Source organism: Chiloscyllium plagiosum, chromosome 43 (assembly GCF_004010195.1).
Source record: "Chiloscyllium plagiosum isolate BGI_BamShark_2017 chromosome 43, ASM401019v2, whole genome shotgun sequence".
In the NCBI taxonomy this organism is placed as follows: Eukaryota; Metazoa; Chordata; class Chondrichthyes; order Orectolobiformes; family Hemiscylliidae; genus Chiloscyllium; species Chiloscyllium plagiosum.
In genome coordinates, this window is record NC_057752.1 from 858,016 (window position 1) to 875,046 (window position 17,031).

At 41.7% G+C, this 17,031-nt stretch overlaps 1 protein-coding gene across 8 annotated transcripts in view; it reads left to right on the plus strand.

The window, feature by feature from the left end:
- The first annotated feature begins 4,296 nt into the window (after positions 1-4,296).
- The window catches only part of LOC122543281 (zinc finger and BTB domain-containing protein 39), a 40,234-nt gene continuing 27,499 nt past the window's right edge, over positions 4,297-17,031 (plus strand). For 4 of the 8 annotated variants that reach the window (XR_006309980.1, XR_006309981.1, XR_006309985.1 and 1 more), the window contains exon 1: positions 4,297-5,012. Coding sequence is in view for 3 of the 8 variants with exons in the window: in XM_043681773.1 (XP_043537708.1) it covers positions 11,728-13,866 (2,139 nt within the window). In the remaining 5 variants the exon portion in view is untranslated. The other 4 variants (XM_043681773.1, XM_043681774.1, XM_043681776.1 and 1 more) reach the window with 4 other exon arrangements.

Here is a 17,031-nt window from a genome sequence, read left to right on the forward strand (position 1 = left end):
GGTTTATTTGCCTTCTTTGAAATTTGGAGGAATGCACTCTTGTACTTGAAATGGTAGTGCAGAATTATTTTCACCTGTAATCAATATTTCTATTCATTTTCTTCCAATAAGCAAAAATAACTCCAATCTAGGCACATGCAATCTTTATAGTATTAAAGATGCATCAGGAGAATAAATCTCTCCCTTTTGTGCCATCACACAGTTTTGTGAGAATACACTGCATTTGCAAATGGCTGTTACTGCAAAGAAACTTTGATTACTTTTTAACTGCATTTGAACGCAAATAACCAAACTACAAGGAGTTGAACATTAAGACAGCTCTGTTTGCTCTACTTAAAGCGAAGGCATTGACTCTGGCAACAAGTCTGAACTACCTGCTTATGTAATGGTGCAGCCTCTTTTGGTGTTTAATTGCCTGCAATGTTTGTTTAGAAATACACTGCTGGTTAAAGGTAAAGTCCCGATTATCCAATAATGGGAACAATCCAATTGAATTAATCCAATACATTAGCATTGTTGCTGAAGCTCAAGCTAGCAGGTCTTGATAACTTTTCAAATAATCTGCATAAGTTGCAGACGCAGGGAAGGTTTGGTGTACAGTGCTTAGACTGTAGCATGCTTGGCTGGAGATTGAAAAATCCAGTAACACTGCAACTTTTAAAGGTCTGCAAGTAGCCAATAAAAGGGAAAGTTGTAGTCAGGACAAAAAAGTCAGAGTTCTCACAATGACACAGCTCAGACATGTTGGTGTGTTCTCTTTGTTGGTTATTTGGAAGTTCTGCTGCAGAAGGGACATTGAGAATGACCTAATTTGAGGTCAAAGACTTCTATGTACAATAAAAGCACTACTTTGATGAATGGTTTTGCCCAAGTACATGCATTCACTGGGCCCTTTGCATCTGACTGTGATTGACAAAGAAGTTGTTGGTGTCAGCAGGGTGGTGAAGGTAAGTGTGCTTTTTACGTGAACACATATTGTCTGTGGAACCATCAAGCATGACACAAGTGTTGGGGAATGCACCATTTCAAGTAAATCACACTATCCATTTCTTTGCAAACATACTTTAAATTTTGTCTATGCTGACTGTACATTTTTCTTGTCGTTGGAGGGAGCAGATGTGAAATAGCAAATAGACTATTGGATTTCCGGTTTCCTTAGACTTGGAATTTTGCAATGGGATCACCAGGCTGTATGCAGTAAGGCCCTGAATTTCCCTCATTGCTTCTCTCCCTATTTCAAAAATGCAATCTCTGTGGAGTACCACTCACTCATGGTTTCATGGTTGCTTCCTAAAAAAAATGTCAGCTAATGCACGTGATGATCCTTCTATGACTGTTCACAATGTGCACATTCTTTCCAGGCAGACAAACCCTGGGCTAATCCTGATGCCCAAATTAATGCGATTTGAATATCACAAGAAAAAGCCAATCATGGTTCAACATCCTATCCAGTTGGCACCTTCTTTCCACAAAAAACATGATGATAATACCTGTTGCAAACATGGCAATTAACATAGTGATACAGGCTTGCTCTGCAAGACACATGATTGGCATGTCCATAAAGACTTTTGCCAATTTTTTTAGATGCACCATAAAAAGCATCCTACGTGGATGCATCACAGCACAGTATGGCAACTGCTGTTCCCAAGACTGCAAGAAACTACAGAGAGTTGTGAATACAGTCCAGTCGATCATGCAAATCAGCCTTCCATCCCTTGACTACATCTATATTTCCTACTGCCTCAGGAATGCAACCAACATAATCAAAGACCCCTCCCATTACGGTTATACTTTCTTCCACCCTCTTCCATTGGGCAGAAGATATAAAAGTTTGAAAATGCGTGTGAACAGATTCAAGAACAGCTTATTCCCCGCTGTTATCAGACTTTTGAATGGACCTCTCAAATGTTAATGTTAATCTCTCTCACTGCACCTTCTCTGTGGCTGTAACACTGCACTCTGTCCTGCTATCCCTGATGCACTTTGTATGGTACAATCTACCTGTATAGCAAGCAAAATAACAACGCTCTTCAATGTATCTTGGTACATGTGACAACAATTAATCATACTCAAACTCAAACATACCCCTTAGGTGGTTTGAAAGAATCTGTTAATGTTCACATTTTATACTCTGGTAACCTTCTACAGGAAGTGGTGTCCCTATCCCAGACATTGTGTGAAAGCCACTCTGTATTAGCATTGTTACAGCCTGCCTTATGGACTGTGATATGTCCAGACTTGTGTCGAGTGATCCCAAGGTAGTGATTTTGTTGCACTTGTATTTGTTTGTCCTTTATGAATTCCTCTTTCTTTCCTAAAGAAGCCTAACAGAACGTTGTGCACACCACTTTGGATGGTGTGGTTTGGTTATTAGCAGTTACCAAAAATAATGAAAGAAAGCTTTACCCTTTGATTTGGCATTCAAACTTCCATAACAAAAACAACTAATGTATGGAACCAAATGCAGCAAATTTGAACAAAAACAAAAACAAAATGTTTTAAGACCCGAAAGAATCTTATTGAGCAAGTCCCAGAATCCCCAAAACATTTGAATAAATATTTAATCTGCTTGCAGACAACACGTGTCACTTGAAGGGTCTAATTTTTCCTTCAAAATGAGTCATTAAAAAATTAAGTTTATTACACCTTCAGTGCATGGTTGAAAGACCAATTTATGCATGTGCCCAATGATAATGAGGCTCCATGCCTTGAGGTTACAGAGCTTTGTTTCCAACTTTAAAAATAAATAAAATGTGTTTCATATCAGAATTCAGTTTTGAGACTCTCAAAGAAGAGTTAATATTTTTGAATCAAATTATGCATTTTGCTGAGAACACAATTCATCTCCAAGGGACTGGACACTAACTTTCCATGCTGTACTCTTTATGACTGCACTTTGGAAATCCATGTACAAAAGTCAAGCCTGATACTCTAGAACAGAGTCAAAAATCACATGACACCAGGTTACTTTGTGGTTTCAAATGAACCTGTTGGACTATAACCCGGTATCATGTGATTTTTGCTTTTGCCCGAAACGTCGATTTTACTGCTACCTCGGATGCTGCCTGAACTGCTGTGCTCTTCCAGCATCTGCAGTCATTGTTTTTACCAAGTTGATTTTTGACTTTGTCTACCCCACTCCAACACCGGCATTTCCACATGACTCTATGACAGTACTAAGGAAGTGCTGCACTGTTGGGTGAGTTGTTAAGCAGAGCCTATTCGTCTGCGCGGGTGGAAGTAAATGATTTGTGGCACTATTTTGAAGAAGAGCAGGGAAATATCCCACATTGTCTTGGCCAATATTAATCCCTCAACCAACTTCACAAAAAAAATCTGATCATTATTACATTGTTATAGGAGTTTGCTTTGCACAATATTGACTTGTTTCCTACAGTGGCTAATTTTTGTGGTAACAAATTCCAGACTCACCACACTCTGGATGAAGGAATTTCTCCTCATCTCAGACCTAAATGATCTACACAGGATCCTTATACTGTGACCCCTTGTTCTGCACTCCCCTGTCATCAGAAACAAAAACAGAAAGTGCTGGAGAATCTCAACACGTTTGGCAGCATCTGTAGAGAGAAACACAGAGTTAATGCTTTGAGTCCAGTGATTCTTTGTCAGAACGGAAACTAGCTGGGAAAGGGAGGGATTTATGCTGATGACAGGGTCGGGTGAGGGTAGGGAGGACATGCATGGAGAAGGGGACTAGAGGGAGAGAGAAAAAAAGGGTAAGCCATCAAAGAGATTGTTAATGATGAACTGAGGGAGAGATAAATGCTGGGTAGAGTGTTAACAAGAAAATGTAAATGGTTGAAAATGGATTGGTCGTGCGAGGAGCAACCCATTCGGGACAGAACCGAAAGGTATGGGGGTGCTTGTTCACACCGAAATTGTTTGAGCCCTGAAGGCTATGAGGTACTCAGGCTGAAGACATCTCAGTTTATTCCTGTGATGAGGGAGTTATGGCCCATACCAGTTAGAGTTTAGAATAAGTAAAGGTGAAGTTATTGAAAATTTCTGAGATTTGCTTTTATTTTCAATTCTCCAATATCTACAGTATTTCAGTTTTATGGGCAGCACGGTGGCGCAGTGGTTAGCACTGCTGCCTCACAGCGCCAGAGACCCGGGTTCAATTCCTGCCTCAGGCGACTGACTGTGTGGAGTTTGCACGTTCTCCCCGTGTCTGCGTGGGTTTCCTCCGGGTGCGGGTCAGGTGAATTGGCCAGGATAAATTGCCTGTAGTGTTAGGTTAAAGGGGTAAATGTAGGGGTAAGGGTGGGTGGCGGTTCGGTGTGGACTTGTTGGGCCGAAGGGCCTGTTTCCACACTGTAAGTAATCTAATCTAATCTAATCTAATTAACTCCTTCCCACCAATAGGGCGACTTGTATGGAGTCCTCGCTCCTAGATTAGAGTGGTGCTGGAAAAGCACAGTAGGTCAGGCAGCATCCGAGGAGCAGGAAAAAGCCCTTCATCAGGCGCTCCCATGTGTCCGATGTATGGAGTCCTCTTGGTCGATAGGGCGGCGCTCCTCGGTCTCGATGTATGGAGTCCTCCTGGTCGATAGGGCGGCGCTCCTAGGTCTCGATGTATTGAGTCCTCCTGTCGATAGGGCAGCGCTCATAGATCAGATGGGTTTGAGTCCTCCTGGCCGATAGGGCGGCGCTCCTCGGTCTCGATGTATTGAGTCCTCCTGGCCGATAGGGCGGCGCTCCTAAGTCTCGATGTATTGAGTCCTCCTGGCCGATAGGGCGGCGCTCCTAGGTCTCGATGTATTGAGTCCTCCTGGCCGATAGGGCGGCGCTCCTAGGTCTCGATATATTGAGTCCTCCTGACCGATAGGGCGGCGCTCCTAGATCAGATGGGTTTGAGTAGTGATGGTGCGTTGTGTTCAGGGTTAATGTCTTTGATGTTTTTTAAACAGACTGTTTAACAGCTGTGGGCCTTGGATATATCGATGTTGCTATGGTGGTGAAAAGGCTTTAATTGTATTGTACTCCAGCCGGTAAGCGTGTGGAGAGGATGTGGTGAAGATGCACCGGGATTTATTTCCCCCGGCCTGGGACAGCCCTCGGGATCCCGAGTAAAACAAAATGTCTGAGCTTGTGAGGCTCTGCCTTTGTTACCGGGGCCGGGGCCGGGGCCGGGGCCGGGGCCGGGGCCGGGGCCCTGGCCCTGGCCCTGGCCCTGGCGGTAAGCGAGCTCCCTCTTGGCTACTTGCATATTCAGGCCCCTTGGCCGCGCTGTGAGACCTGTGCAGTCCTCCCACCTGTTCAGGAGCAGAGCCTTCGTGGGAGAGGGAGAAAGGGCTGTCACCTGCTTCCTGACACCAACTGACTGCACACCAGACAGACCTTCTCCTGGCACTCACTTCACACACACCCCCCCAGTCCCAACTACACTCGAGCTTAAAATATCCTCTTACCCGAAATCCAGGGGTTTATTGGGGAAGAGAATCGAATTTGTAGTGTCATGCCAATTTAGAGAAAAAATGAGCAAAAAGGAACTCTTATTGAATGTCTTTGCCATATAATATACCAAAGTAAATCATGCAAGCTGACCACTGCAGTTTTATTGCACTTAAATCCAGTGCTGTTTATAATGGTATAACTGTCACCAGAATTAGCAGATCTTGGTTACTTGAAGTCTTAACATTTAAATTTAACAAAATTCAAAACATTTTTTATTTCACTTTAAAAATCACCCTGCTTTACTTAACTTGAGCCCAGAGTGAAGTTCTACCTGTGAAGTGATTTAAGGAAAATCCAGTAAATTCTCATTTACTGCAATACCTCAACAAATCCCATCTCAAAGGAAGGATTAAAGTTCAGGTAAAGTCAGTGAAAGCCAGTCATTTTTGCAAGCAGGTTTCAGAGTGCAAGAATGTGTTGAAGTCTGATGTTTATGTAGTCCAAAGAGCTTCAAACTTGTAGATATTTTACGCTGATATTGGCAAACGCCTTGAAAGACTGCAGTGGTTTTTCTTTGCATTTCATTTTTCTTGTGGTTTGATTCAAAGAATAATGTAGTTTCATGCCATTTAAAAGCTTTATGAGGCATAGTTATGCTCATTTGGTCAGAAAAATCTTTGGAATTTACATGAGAAATATTTTGTAATGTCGCATTGTTACAGTAAATCTGTGAATGAATTTTTCACAATTTCTGAATGCAATGTGAACTATTAAGAAATTAACACCAAAACAATATTTGTGTTTTTGTATTATCTGCTTTTTAAATGTATAAAATTAAATCAAAGATGATATCAAAGATTAGTTTTTGCAGGAATAAAGGTTATGGAATGCCAGCTTCTCAAAAGTGGATTCAAACTTTCAAACCGCCATGATGCGATTTGAACTAATACCTAGGCTTCTGCATAACTGGTCCAGTAGTACAACCTGTATTTTTCATGTTCCTTAATATTAGGTTATTGATTGATTGTCAGTATTCAATATAACTACTTGCTATCTGCCCACTTGTCAAATCAGTAACTAACACCAGTCAGAAGATTGATTATGGGAATTTTTCAATTGAATGGCTCAGCTACCTCACATTAGCAAAGTTATCAGGGAGCCAAGATATAAATTCTGAAATGAACTTTTATGTAATTTTCAGAGCTTTCACTAAAATATTTTACGAGACCTGTAGTAACAGGTTCTGCGTCTACTTGTGGGTATCTTGTTGAGAGATATTTTGAGAGAAAATGCCATCAATGTTTGCTTAGTGGAACCTCTGGATGCTTCCAACAGCTGGTTAGGGAGTCATATTTAATTTGGCTCAATCAGGTTAAACTGATCACACAACAAACAATTTTGAGATTTAGCACCCTCAGAACATTTACTTTTGAAATTTCTTGAAATATTCTCAACTTCTATTGTATACAATAACTCAAACAAAATTTTAGAAAATAAATCAGTGCAAAATTTGTGATATGAAGTGTATTTTGCAAGGTTTGTGAAGGTTTGTAGCTCAGGTTGAGATTTAGGGTGTAGGTTTGCTCGCTGAGCTGTAGGTTTGATATCCAGATGTTTCATTACCTGGCTAGGTAAAATCATCAGTGGCGATCTACAAGTGAAGCGAAGCTGTTGTCTCCTGCTTTCTATTTATATCTTTCTCCTGGATGGGGTTCCTGGGGTTTGTGGTGATGTCATTTCCTGTTTGTTTTCTGAGGGGTTGATAGATGGCATCTAGATCTATGTGTTTGTTCAAAAAATGCAGTGCGCAGATTCCTCAAGAACAAACCACGACAAGCAGACCAAACACAGCCAGAAACCCTAACCACCTTACCATACATCAAAGAAGTTTCAGAAATGACAGCCAGACTACTAAGACCCCTCGGAATCCTAGTAGCGCACAAACCCACCAACACTCTCAAACAAAAACTAACAAACTTAAAAGACCCAGTACATCCCATGGACAAAACCAACGTCATCTACAAAATTCCATGCAAGGACTGCCACAAACACTACATAGGACAAATAGGAAGAAAGTTAGCCACCAGGATACACGAACACCAGCTAGCCACAAAAAGACACGACCCCATCTCCCTCGTAGCCCTACACACGGATGAAAAAAGCCACCATTTCGACTGGGACAACACATCTATCCTGGGACAGGCTAAGCAAAGGCATGCCAGAGAATTCCTAGAGGCCTGGCACTCCCAACCACAATGCCATAAACAAACACACAGATCTAGATGCCATCTATCAACCCCTCAGAAAACAAACAGGAAATGACATCACCAGATATAAATATAAATAGAAAGCAGGAGACAACAGCTTCGCTTCACTTGGAGGGCGCCACTGATGATGTTACCTAGCCAGGTAATGAAACATCTGGATATCAAACCTACAGCTCAGCGAGCAAACCTACACCCTGAAGTATATTTTATTCAATGCAAAGGCTGATTAAGGTAATTGGAAAAGGAGGCTGAGGTAGGGAGATTTACTTGATGTGTAAAATTGAAAGTCCTAGATGGAGTGAATAAAAAATGAAGAAAATAATCAGTACATCAATTTAAAATAATTGACACAAAGATTACAGAGAAGTTCAGGAAGTTTTCACCTTCAGGATGGTAGGGGTTTGGAATTCACTGTCTGAAAGAATGGTAGAGGCAGAAACCCTGAAGCAGATGGCCATCTCTTTGTTGTAAATTTTTTACCTTTCTTTTCAAGTTTCTTATCATTTGGATGTGAATAAACTGCAAACGAGATGGAAGAAAACTGATTTGGTTAGAGTACTAAGACTATTTTCAGTTAAACTCTGTTTGACGCAGTGTTCTGCTGGAAAGTGAATTCTATTTTTATTACAAAGTTCTAGGACCTTTCTTAATTGCTATTTTGGAGATTGTGTCCTTTTAATTCTCTAGTTGTAATACAGTTTTTTGAGTACGGGGAGCTCTGTTTTTATGACGTGGGTTATTGGGATTTTCAGCATGCTTTGGAGACAATGATAGTGTCTCATTTATTCTTGTAAAACTGCTCACTAGTTATCTTCAAGGATTTGTTTTTCACATTTATTCTGTGAATTATATTGAAGTAGTTGAGCAAGTTGGAAAAGATCTATTGGTTTCAGTAGACTTAATGCTCAACACTCCCAGTCACTCTGGAACTGTAATCAACAAGAAAGTGAATATAAAATAGAATCAAACAGAATACAAGTCAGAGGAAGATAAGCTCAAATTGTATTCTTCTGGATATACCACACTTTGAGTACTCTGTCCATCTCTGCCATTGTTTAGAAGATGGCATTGAAGGATGGGAATCTAATGATAGATGATTAATAAACTGCGAATATTACACCACAGGAAAGCTGAAGATGTGAAAAATGCCTTAATTAAGACCATAAGACATAGGAGCGGAAGTAAGGCCATTCGGCCCATCGAGTCCACTCCGCCATTCGATCATGACTGATGGGCATTTCAACTCCACTTACCCGCATTCTCCCCGTACCATTTAGGAAGTTATAGAATTGTAATTTAACAATTTTCCTTTTGTAGACCCAATCAGTAAATTTGGCAGTGACAGCCTTTGAGAGAAAGTGAGGACTGGAGGTTAGAGGCGAGGTAGCATCCAAGGAACAGAAGAATAGATGTTTCGGGTATAAGCCCTTCATCAAGGATGTGTGGGGGAAGGGGGCTGAGAGATAAATAGGAGGGTGGAGGTGGGAATTGGGAGGGGAAGTTAGCTGGGAAGGCGATGGGTAGATGCAGGTAGGGAGTGATAGGTCAGGGGAGGGTGGAGCAGATATGTGGGAAGGAAGATGGACAGGTAGGACAGTTCAAGAGGGCGGTGCTGAGTTGTAGGGTTGGATCTGGGATGAAGTGGGGAAATGGAAGGTAAGGAAACTGGTGAAGTCGATGTTGATGCCGTGTGGGTGAAGGGTCCCAAGTGGAAGATGAGGCATTCTTCATTGGGTGGCTTGGTTTTGGTGGTGGAGGAGGCCCAGGACTTCCATGTCCTTGATGGAATGGAAAGGGGAGTTGATGTGGTCGGCCACAGGACAGTGGGGTTGTTTGATGTGTGTGTCCCAGAGATGTTCCCTGAAACGTTTTCCGAGTTGGTATGCTGTCTCTCCAGTGTAAAAGAGACCACATCGAAAGCAACAGACACAGTAGATGAGGTGTTGAGATGTGCAGGATAATCTCTACCAGATGTGAAAGGGTCCTTTGGGGCCTTGGACGGAGGTAAGGGGGTGGGGAGGTGTGGGTGCAGGTTTTATACCTCTTGCGGTGGCAAGGGAAGGTGCTGGGAGTGGAGGATGGGGGGGCGTGGACCTAATGAGACCCCACCACCAGAGATATATTTCCCTCCTCACCCCTATCTGCGTTCCGCAGAGACCATTCCTTCCACGACTCCCTCGTTAGGTTCACGTTCCCTAACCAACCCACCTACCACTCCCAGCACCTTGCCTTGCTGCCACAGGAGATGTAAAACCTGCACTCATACCTCCCCCCTCAACTCTGTCTAAGGCCCCAAAGGATGCTTTCACATCTGGCAGGGATTTTCCTGCACATACAAACCCCTCATCTACTGTGTCTGTTGCTCTCGATGTGGTCTCCTCTATATTGGGGAGACAGGATGCCAACTCGCGGAGCGTTTCAGGGAACATCTTTGGGACATATGCACCATACAACCCCACTGCCCTGTGGCTGACCACTTCAACTTCCCCTCCCACTGCCAAGGATATGCAAGTCCTGGGCCGCCTCCACCACCAAATCCAAGCCACCTGACAACTGGAGGAAGAATGCCTCATCTTCTGCCATGGCATCAACGTCGACTTCACCAGTTTCCTTACTTCCCATCCCCCACTTCATCCCAGATCCAACCCTCCAACTCGGCACTGCCCTCTAGAACTGTCCTACCTGTCCATCTTCCTTCCCACATATCCGCTCCACGTTCCCTTCTGACCTACCACTATCATCTCCCACCTGCGTCTACCTATAGCCTTCCCAGATATCTTCCACACACCCCCCAACCCCACCCTCCTATTTATCTCTCAGCCCACTTCCCCACATTCCTGATGAAAGGCTTATGCCTGAATCATCGATTCTCCTGCTCCTCAGATGCTGCCTGACCTGCTGTGCTTTTCCAGTACTACACTTTTAGACAGTGACAGTCTTTGATCAGTCCATTAAGCTACACCAAAAGGTTGGTTTTTTTCCTGGCTTAGTCATTTGGACATATTTTGTGCATATTTGTATCTGTGTAAGTGTTTTATTAGTTTATTATCAACAAATCAAAAATCTTGTTGCTTTAGAGATCACCCTTTTAAGACAGAGAAGAATATTTTTCTGAGGATTTGTGGCATTAGATTAGATTTCCTACATTGTGGAAACAGGCCCTTAAGCCCAACAAGTCCACACTGACCCTCCGAAGAGTAGCCCACCCAGACTCATTCCCCTACATTTACCCCTGACGAATGCACCTAACACTATGGGCAATTTAGCATGGCCAATTCACCTGACCTGCACGTCTTTTGGAATGTGGGAGGAAACCAGAGCACCCGGAGGAAACCCATGCAAACACTAGAGAATGTGCAAATTCCATGCAGGTAGTTGCCTGAAGCGAGAATCAAACCCGGGTCCCTGGCGTGGTGAGGCAGCAGTGCTAACCACTGAGCCACTGTGCCGCTCCTTTGGCTTTGGAACTCTGACTCGGAAGGTGGTAGAAGGCAGTCATTATTTTTAAGATGGTGGTAGACAAATTCTTATTAGACAAGGGGAGGTTATTGGGGTTAGATGAGAATATGGAATACAGAACGCAAACAGATCAGCTGTGATCTGATTGAATGGTAAAACAGGCTCAAGTGGCCAAATTATCGTCATCTGCTCCTATTTTGTGTGTATGTTTATATGATAAATACTCCTTAAAACCTCTTTCACTAAGTGTTTGGTCACATTGCCTAATGCTATGTTAAGTTTTGTCTGATTATTCTTTGGGACTATGTTATTAGGTTAAAGGTGCTACAAGCAGCAACAGACTGTGTTATCTTAATGCCTTTCAGTTTTATTGATTTAATTTCAAGCCCTATGTTGGAATGCAAAGATCCATAAAGTTTTGAAAAATGTTATTTTTGTAAAATCTTGTAACGTGACTGACCTAACTGTTCTCATTTGCAGGCTTGTCTTTATACAAGATAATGTTCATGGAACAGTGTAAGGCAAAGTACTTTATTGGCCAGCCAATTTGCATTTAGTGGAAGTTTCCAAAGCACTAACGGAGATGGGTATGAGAATTAAACTACACAGTGCTGACCACCCTAATAACCTTCTTAAGGAACTTAATAAGTTTAGGTTGTCCGAAACCATGTGTGATGTAATCATCATGGTTGGCAACAGGACATTTTCAGCACACAAATCAGTGCTTGCATGTGCTGCTGGCTACTTCCAGAAGCTCTTTCTGAATTCTGAGGTTAATACTGCAAGAACATACGTGGTAGACTTCATCACCCCGGCAAATTTTGAAAGAATCTTGAATTTTATCTATACAGCTGAGCTTTTTACTGATCTCATTAATGTTGGTGTTATCTATGAGATGGCAGAGAAGTTGGGAATGCAAGATCTTCTGAAGGCTTGCTACTCCACGTTTCCTGACTTGGAAAAGACAGAAACCAATAAACCAACAGATCAATCACCCGAAGGCTATGCACCTCTCACTGGGGCTTCAAATGACCAAAACACCCCCATGTCAGACTCCAGGGGCCCAGGCCCACAATTTTGTCAAAACAGAAGTTACATAATGCAGGTTGAAGTAGGAGAGAGTTTTAAAAGTGAAGAGCGAAATCTTGTGAATGAAAATGGCCCAAGTATGCCAGTGATGTACCAACAGTCAACAAAAACTGAAGATAACCTGGAGATGGAATACAGCCAATGCACAACAAGTGAGAATGTGCCTTTGACCTCTAATAAAGGCCCATGTGAGCTGTATGAAATACAGAGTAATGGATATTATAATCAAACCAGTTTACTGGTCACTGGAGAATCTCTCAAAGAGAGTAGTAATTCCTGTGTCAGTAACAATGTCGACCTCCAGGTTCAATCAATGAAGGAAATGGAGTGCATGCAGTTTGATGGTATTGAACAGGATGGCCTTAATTTTGATGACCATCAAGAGAGCAGAGGTCCTTCTGAAGAAATAATCGAGTTAACAGATGACAGTGAAGATGACAATCTTGTCTGTGTTAAGGATAGTAATGGTGAAGGTAAGAGTATGCCATGCCAGGTGTGTGGCAAGGTCTTGGCAGCCAACATAGGAATGATTAGGCAACACGGTAAACTCCACATTGATGCAAAAGAGGGGCTGTGTACTGTGTGTGGCGCCAAGTTCACTGATAGGAGCTCTCGAATCACCCATGTTTTGTCTCATGTTGGAATTTTTCTCTTCTCGTGTGACATGTGTGAAATGAAATTTGTAACACAGTGGCAAGTGGCTGGACACAGGAAAGGGAAGCCACATGATGCTAACATTATTGTCCAACCAAATACCATCTTGCCTGCTGAAGCTAATTTTGGTGGCTCTCCCACAGAACTGTTTTGTGCTGTCTGTGGAAAGACAGTGACTAAAGACTATCTTGCTGTGAAAGACCATATCCTTTCCCATCTTGACATGAAAAGTCTCTCCTGTTGTGTCTGTGAGCAGCCATATAGATCAGTCTGTAGCTTAATGTGGCATGTTTTATCCCACATGAATATATCAATCTTTTCCTGTTCTGTATGTGGTAATAGCTTTGTAGACCGAACTGTTCTAGAGCAACATATGGCTTCACACCAGGGTATGGAGTATTTATATGAATGTAATTTCTGCTGTAGAAAGTTTCGGTTAGAAGCCTCTTATCAGAACCATGTGAAGATACATAAGAGGAATAACTTGGATGGCACAAAAGGTCTAACTACTCCACACCAGTGGCTCAAAAAAACCTTAACAACATCACCATCAGATGAGTCTACAAGTGATGGACATGTGCCTGGTGTACACCAAGAGACCCTTCTGACCCTTCCCTCAAACCAAGGCAAAGCCAACTCCAAAGGGAACTGGTATGAATGTGAATTTTGTGGTAAAAGGTTTTCCCATTCTAGTGAGTTTCAGTATCATCTCCGAATCCACTCAGGAGAGAAGCCCTATGAATGCAAGCTGTGCCACAAGTTCTTCAGGGGGCGATCGACTGTCAAAAATCATCTAAAGACTCATTCAGGTGCCCTTATGTATTGCTGCACGGTTTGCCAGAAGTATTGTCCCACCTTGAACCTTATGATTAAACATGTGGAGATGCACAAAGATGGGGGCCTACCTCCTGACTTTAACATTGCACAGACATTCATGTACATCGTGCATTCCAAACAGTCAGTAAAAATGATGGACTAACCCTTACCCGAAAAGGAAACCGTTCCATTGTTGATTTGAAAAAACTGTATTCAGACATAAACTTCAAATAAAGTCTCATTTTAGTGTACAGTGAAACCTTCAATTCTAAGATCAGATTTTTAAAAAAGGTGTTAGTTATGGAACTTTAAAAAAATTATAAAAATTGCTACCTAATGGTGCTAACTTTACTGTAAAATGAAGTTGTCATTTTATTTTTATCTCTGGTAATAGTGAATGTGCTACTGTGTAAAAATCAAATGTCTCTATTGCACTGTAGTTTAAGCATCAAAATCCACATTGATATCAATGAAGGAAATGGATTGCATGCAGTTTGATGGTATTGAACAGGATGGCCTTAATTTTGATGACCATCAAGAGAGCAGAGGTCCTTCTGAAGAAATAATCGAGTTAACAGATGACAGTGAAGATGACAATCTTGTCTGTGTTCAGGATAGTAATGGTGAAGGTAAGAGTATGCCATGCCAGGTGTGTGGCAAGGTCTTGCCAGCCAACATAGGAATGATTAGGCAACACGGTAAATTCCACATTGATGCAAAAGAGGGGCTGTGTACCGTGTGGTGCCAAGTTCACTGATGGGAGCTCTCGAATCACCCACGTTGGAATTTTTCTCTTCTCGTGTGACGTGTGAAATGATTCAGTGATTGACAGTTTTCTGCTTTAGGATTTGCTCTCAAAATGTACAGAGTTATATGGTAGTGTTGGCTACTGCTGTCACAGTCTCCAAGGAATTAAAACTCTGGGCCAGTGAGGGCAGTCACCTAAAGGTGGGTTTACACTTAATCTGGAACCAGGGGAAATGTTTACCGTATTCAAATCAAACTCTTAAGCATTTGCTGTATTGTCATACAATCTGAATTTCTGCCATTGCAGGCAAGCTATGTACATCCATTAGTATGAGAAATTGTGTACTGTAACTCAATGCTTCAGCAATACAATTTTTTTCTACCTTGTCTAATCTCTTGCTTATATAGGTCCTTTGAATTGGATGATTAAACTGTTGAACCTCATTTTATTTGGACAAGTCCAGTTCTGAAGAAGGGTCACTGGATTTGAAACATTAACTCTTATTTTCTCCACAGATGCTGCCAGACCAGCTGGGTTTTTCCAGCAATTTCTGTTTTTGTTTTTGTGGCAAAACTCATTGATATCCAGTAACAATATGAACTTAAGGTAAAATCTTCAGAATGCTGATGAAATTTACTAACCCACTTAATAGTGTCTGCTCTGACTCCTAGTTCTCACATTGTTTATGTCTCATTTGGAGTATATTAATAATCTGACATTGTTCATGGGTGGTTATTTGAAAGAATTGTCTAGGTAAATATTCAGATCTCTTTATTGATTTTCTTGAACTACCAGATAGTTGTTTGACATGGATTTTGTTTTAACTACAGGGAGTACTTGCACTTCAAGGTCATTATACAAAGTAAGAGTGTGTTAGTATCTGAGGCTGAGGAAGATCCAGTACTATGGGGAGAGCACAGTATAGTAGAAACGTTCCAAAGGCATTATGGGATTCAGAGCCGCCTCCTGCTCTGTGAACCTTAATGATTCTGTGGAAGGTTTTGAATAATTTTTTTCTGATAGCTCAGTTTATAAATGTATAATGTAGTATGGTAGTGAACTGTAGTGACCAAGTTACCTGAGACCCTAGAATTGATTATTTGTCTTCTGCTGATATCACATTTTTCTTTTACGAATGGGGACAACTTCTCCCCTTCAACTCTGAAATCTGAACATGATTTTGAAAACCACCTATAAATCTCCTCTCAGACACTTTCTCTCCAAGGAAAACAGTCCCAACTTCTTCAATCTACCCTCATCACTGAAATTTCTCATTCCTAGAATCAGTCTTGTAAATTGCCTCTGAACTGTTTCCAGTGTGTTCACATTTTTCCTATACCCATAGCTGCAATAACTGACAATAACTGCAGCTCAGGTTAAACAAAATAGGGAGAATTTAAGGTGATTGGGAAAAAGATAAAGGCAACATGTGGAAAAACTTTTTTTCAGTGCAGGATTAGGATCTGAAAGTGTGGTGGAGACAAAATCAATCAGTGCTTTCAAAATGAATTTAGATAAACATCTGGAGAGAGAAAATATGCAGGGTTATGGGGGAGTGGGACTTGCTCTTGCATAGTCAGTGTGGATATGATGGGCTTGAATAGCTTCCTGTGGTGTAGGCATTCTACATTTTTTTTTATAAAGTTGCAAATCTGCTCCACTGGCTAGGAAGTGAAATAGCTCTTCTGCCAGGAGCATCAACATCCAGTGCTATGGTATGTTGGCAGGGCTGGGTTTAAATCTGTGAACCTTTACACACTGAATTCCTCATTTCTGCTGAGTTGCAAGGTTGGATGCCAGTTAGATGTAAAAAGAGCTTTTCACCAGCAGAGAAGGTAACCTGGCAACCAGCCTCACCTTGAGCCAATCTTATACACCTCCAGCATGTTTTTGGCAAAGGCCTAGGAATCAGCTCACACAGCTGTGGATGGAGCTTAACCAGAGATGCTGTTAAGTACAGGAAAGGAGGGAATTACTATGAACCCCAGTTAAAGGGACCAAGGCAGCACCAAAGTTGGAAAGAGTTCGGAGAGTTGGTTTGAAAAGCTCATAGTTGTGGATAGGAAAGTCGAGTGAGGTAATCAGTTCTGTAGTTTGAGGTTCTGGCAAAGATTAATTTAGTGTAAATACTTATGATAGACCTTGGAGGAAAAATTATTCTGAACACAGCAAAAAAAGCATGAGTACAGGTAAGATTTCCTCTCTGCAGCACGTAAGACACATTCTGTGATTTCTATAGAATGTACATATGGATGTACATAGAATGTGGTAATTGGAGTTTGAGGAATAAGTAGTTCTGGGTTCAAAGCCTTCTCAGCAGAATTCTTAGTCTGCTTGTTAATTCATAACCACATTGGAGAATGTGTCACTGAACCAGGTTGTTTTCATTTGAGAGGAAATTAATTCAGGTGATTAGGGAAAAAAACTCAATTTAGAGGATTTATAATATGCTAAAACAATGTGGCTCAGGAACAACAGAGACCTCAACTTTGAACTACTGTAAAACTGGCACCTTTTTTGTACAAAAAAGCATTACCACATTTTACCCTTTTAAAAAACCGTTTGAGACATGTTTTCCAG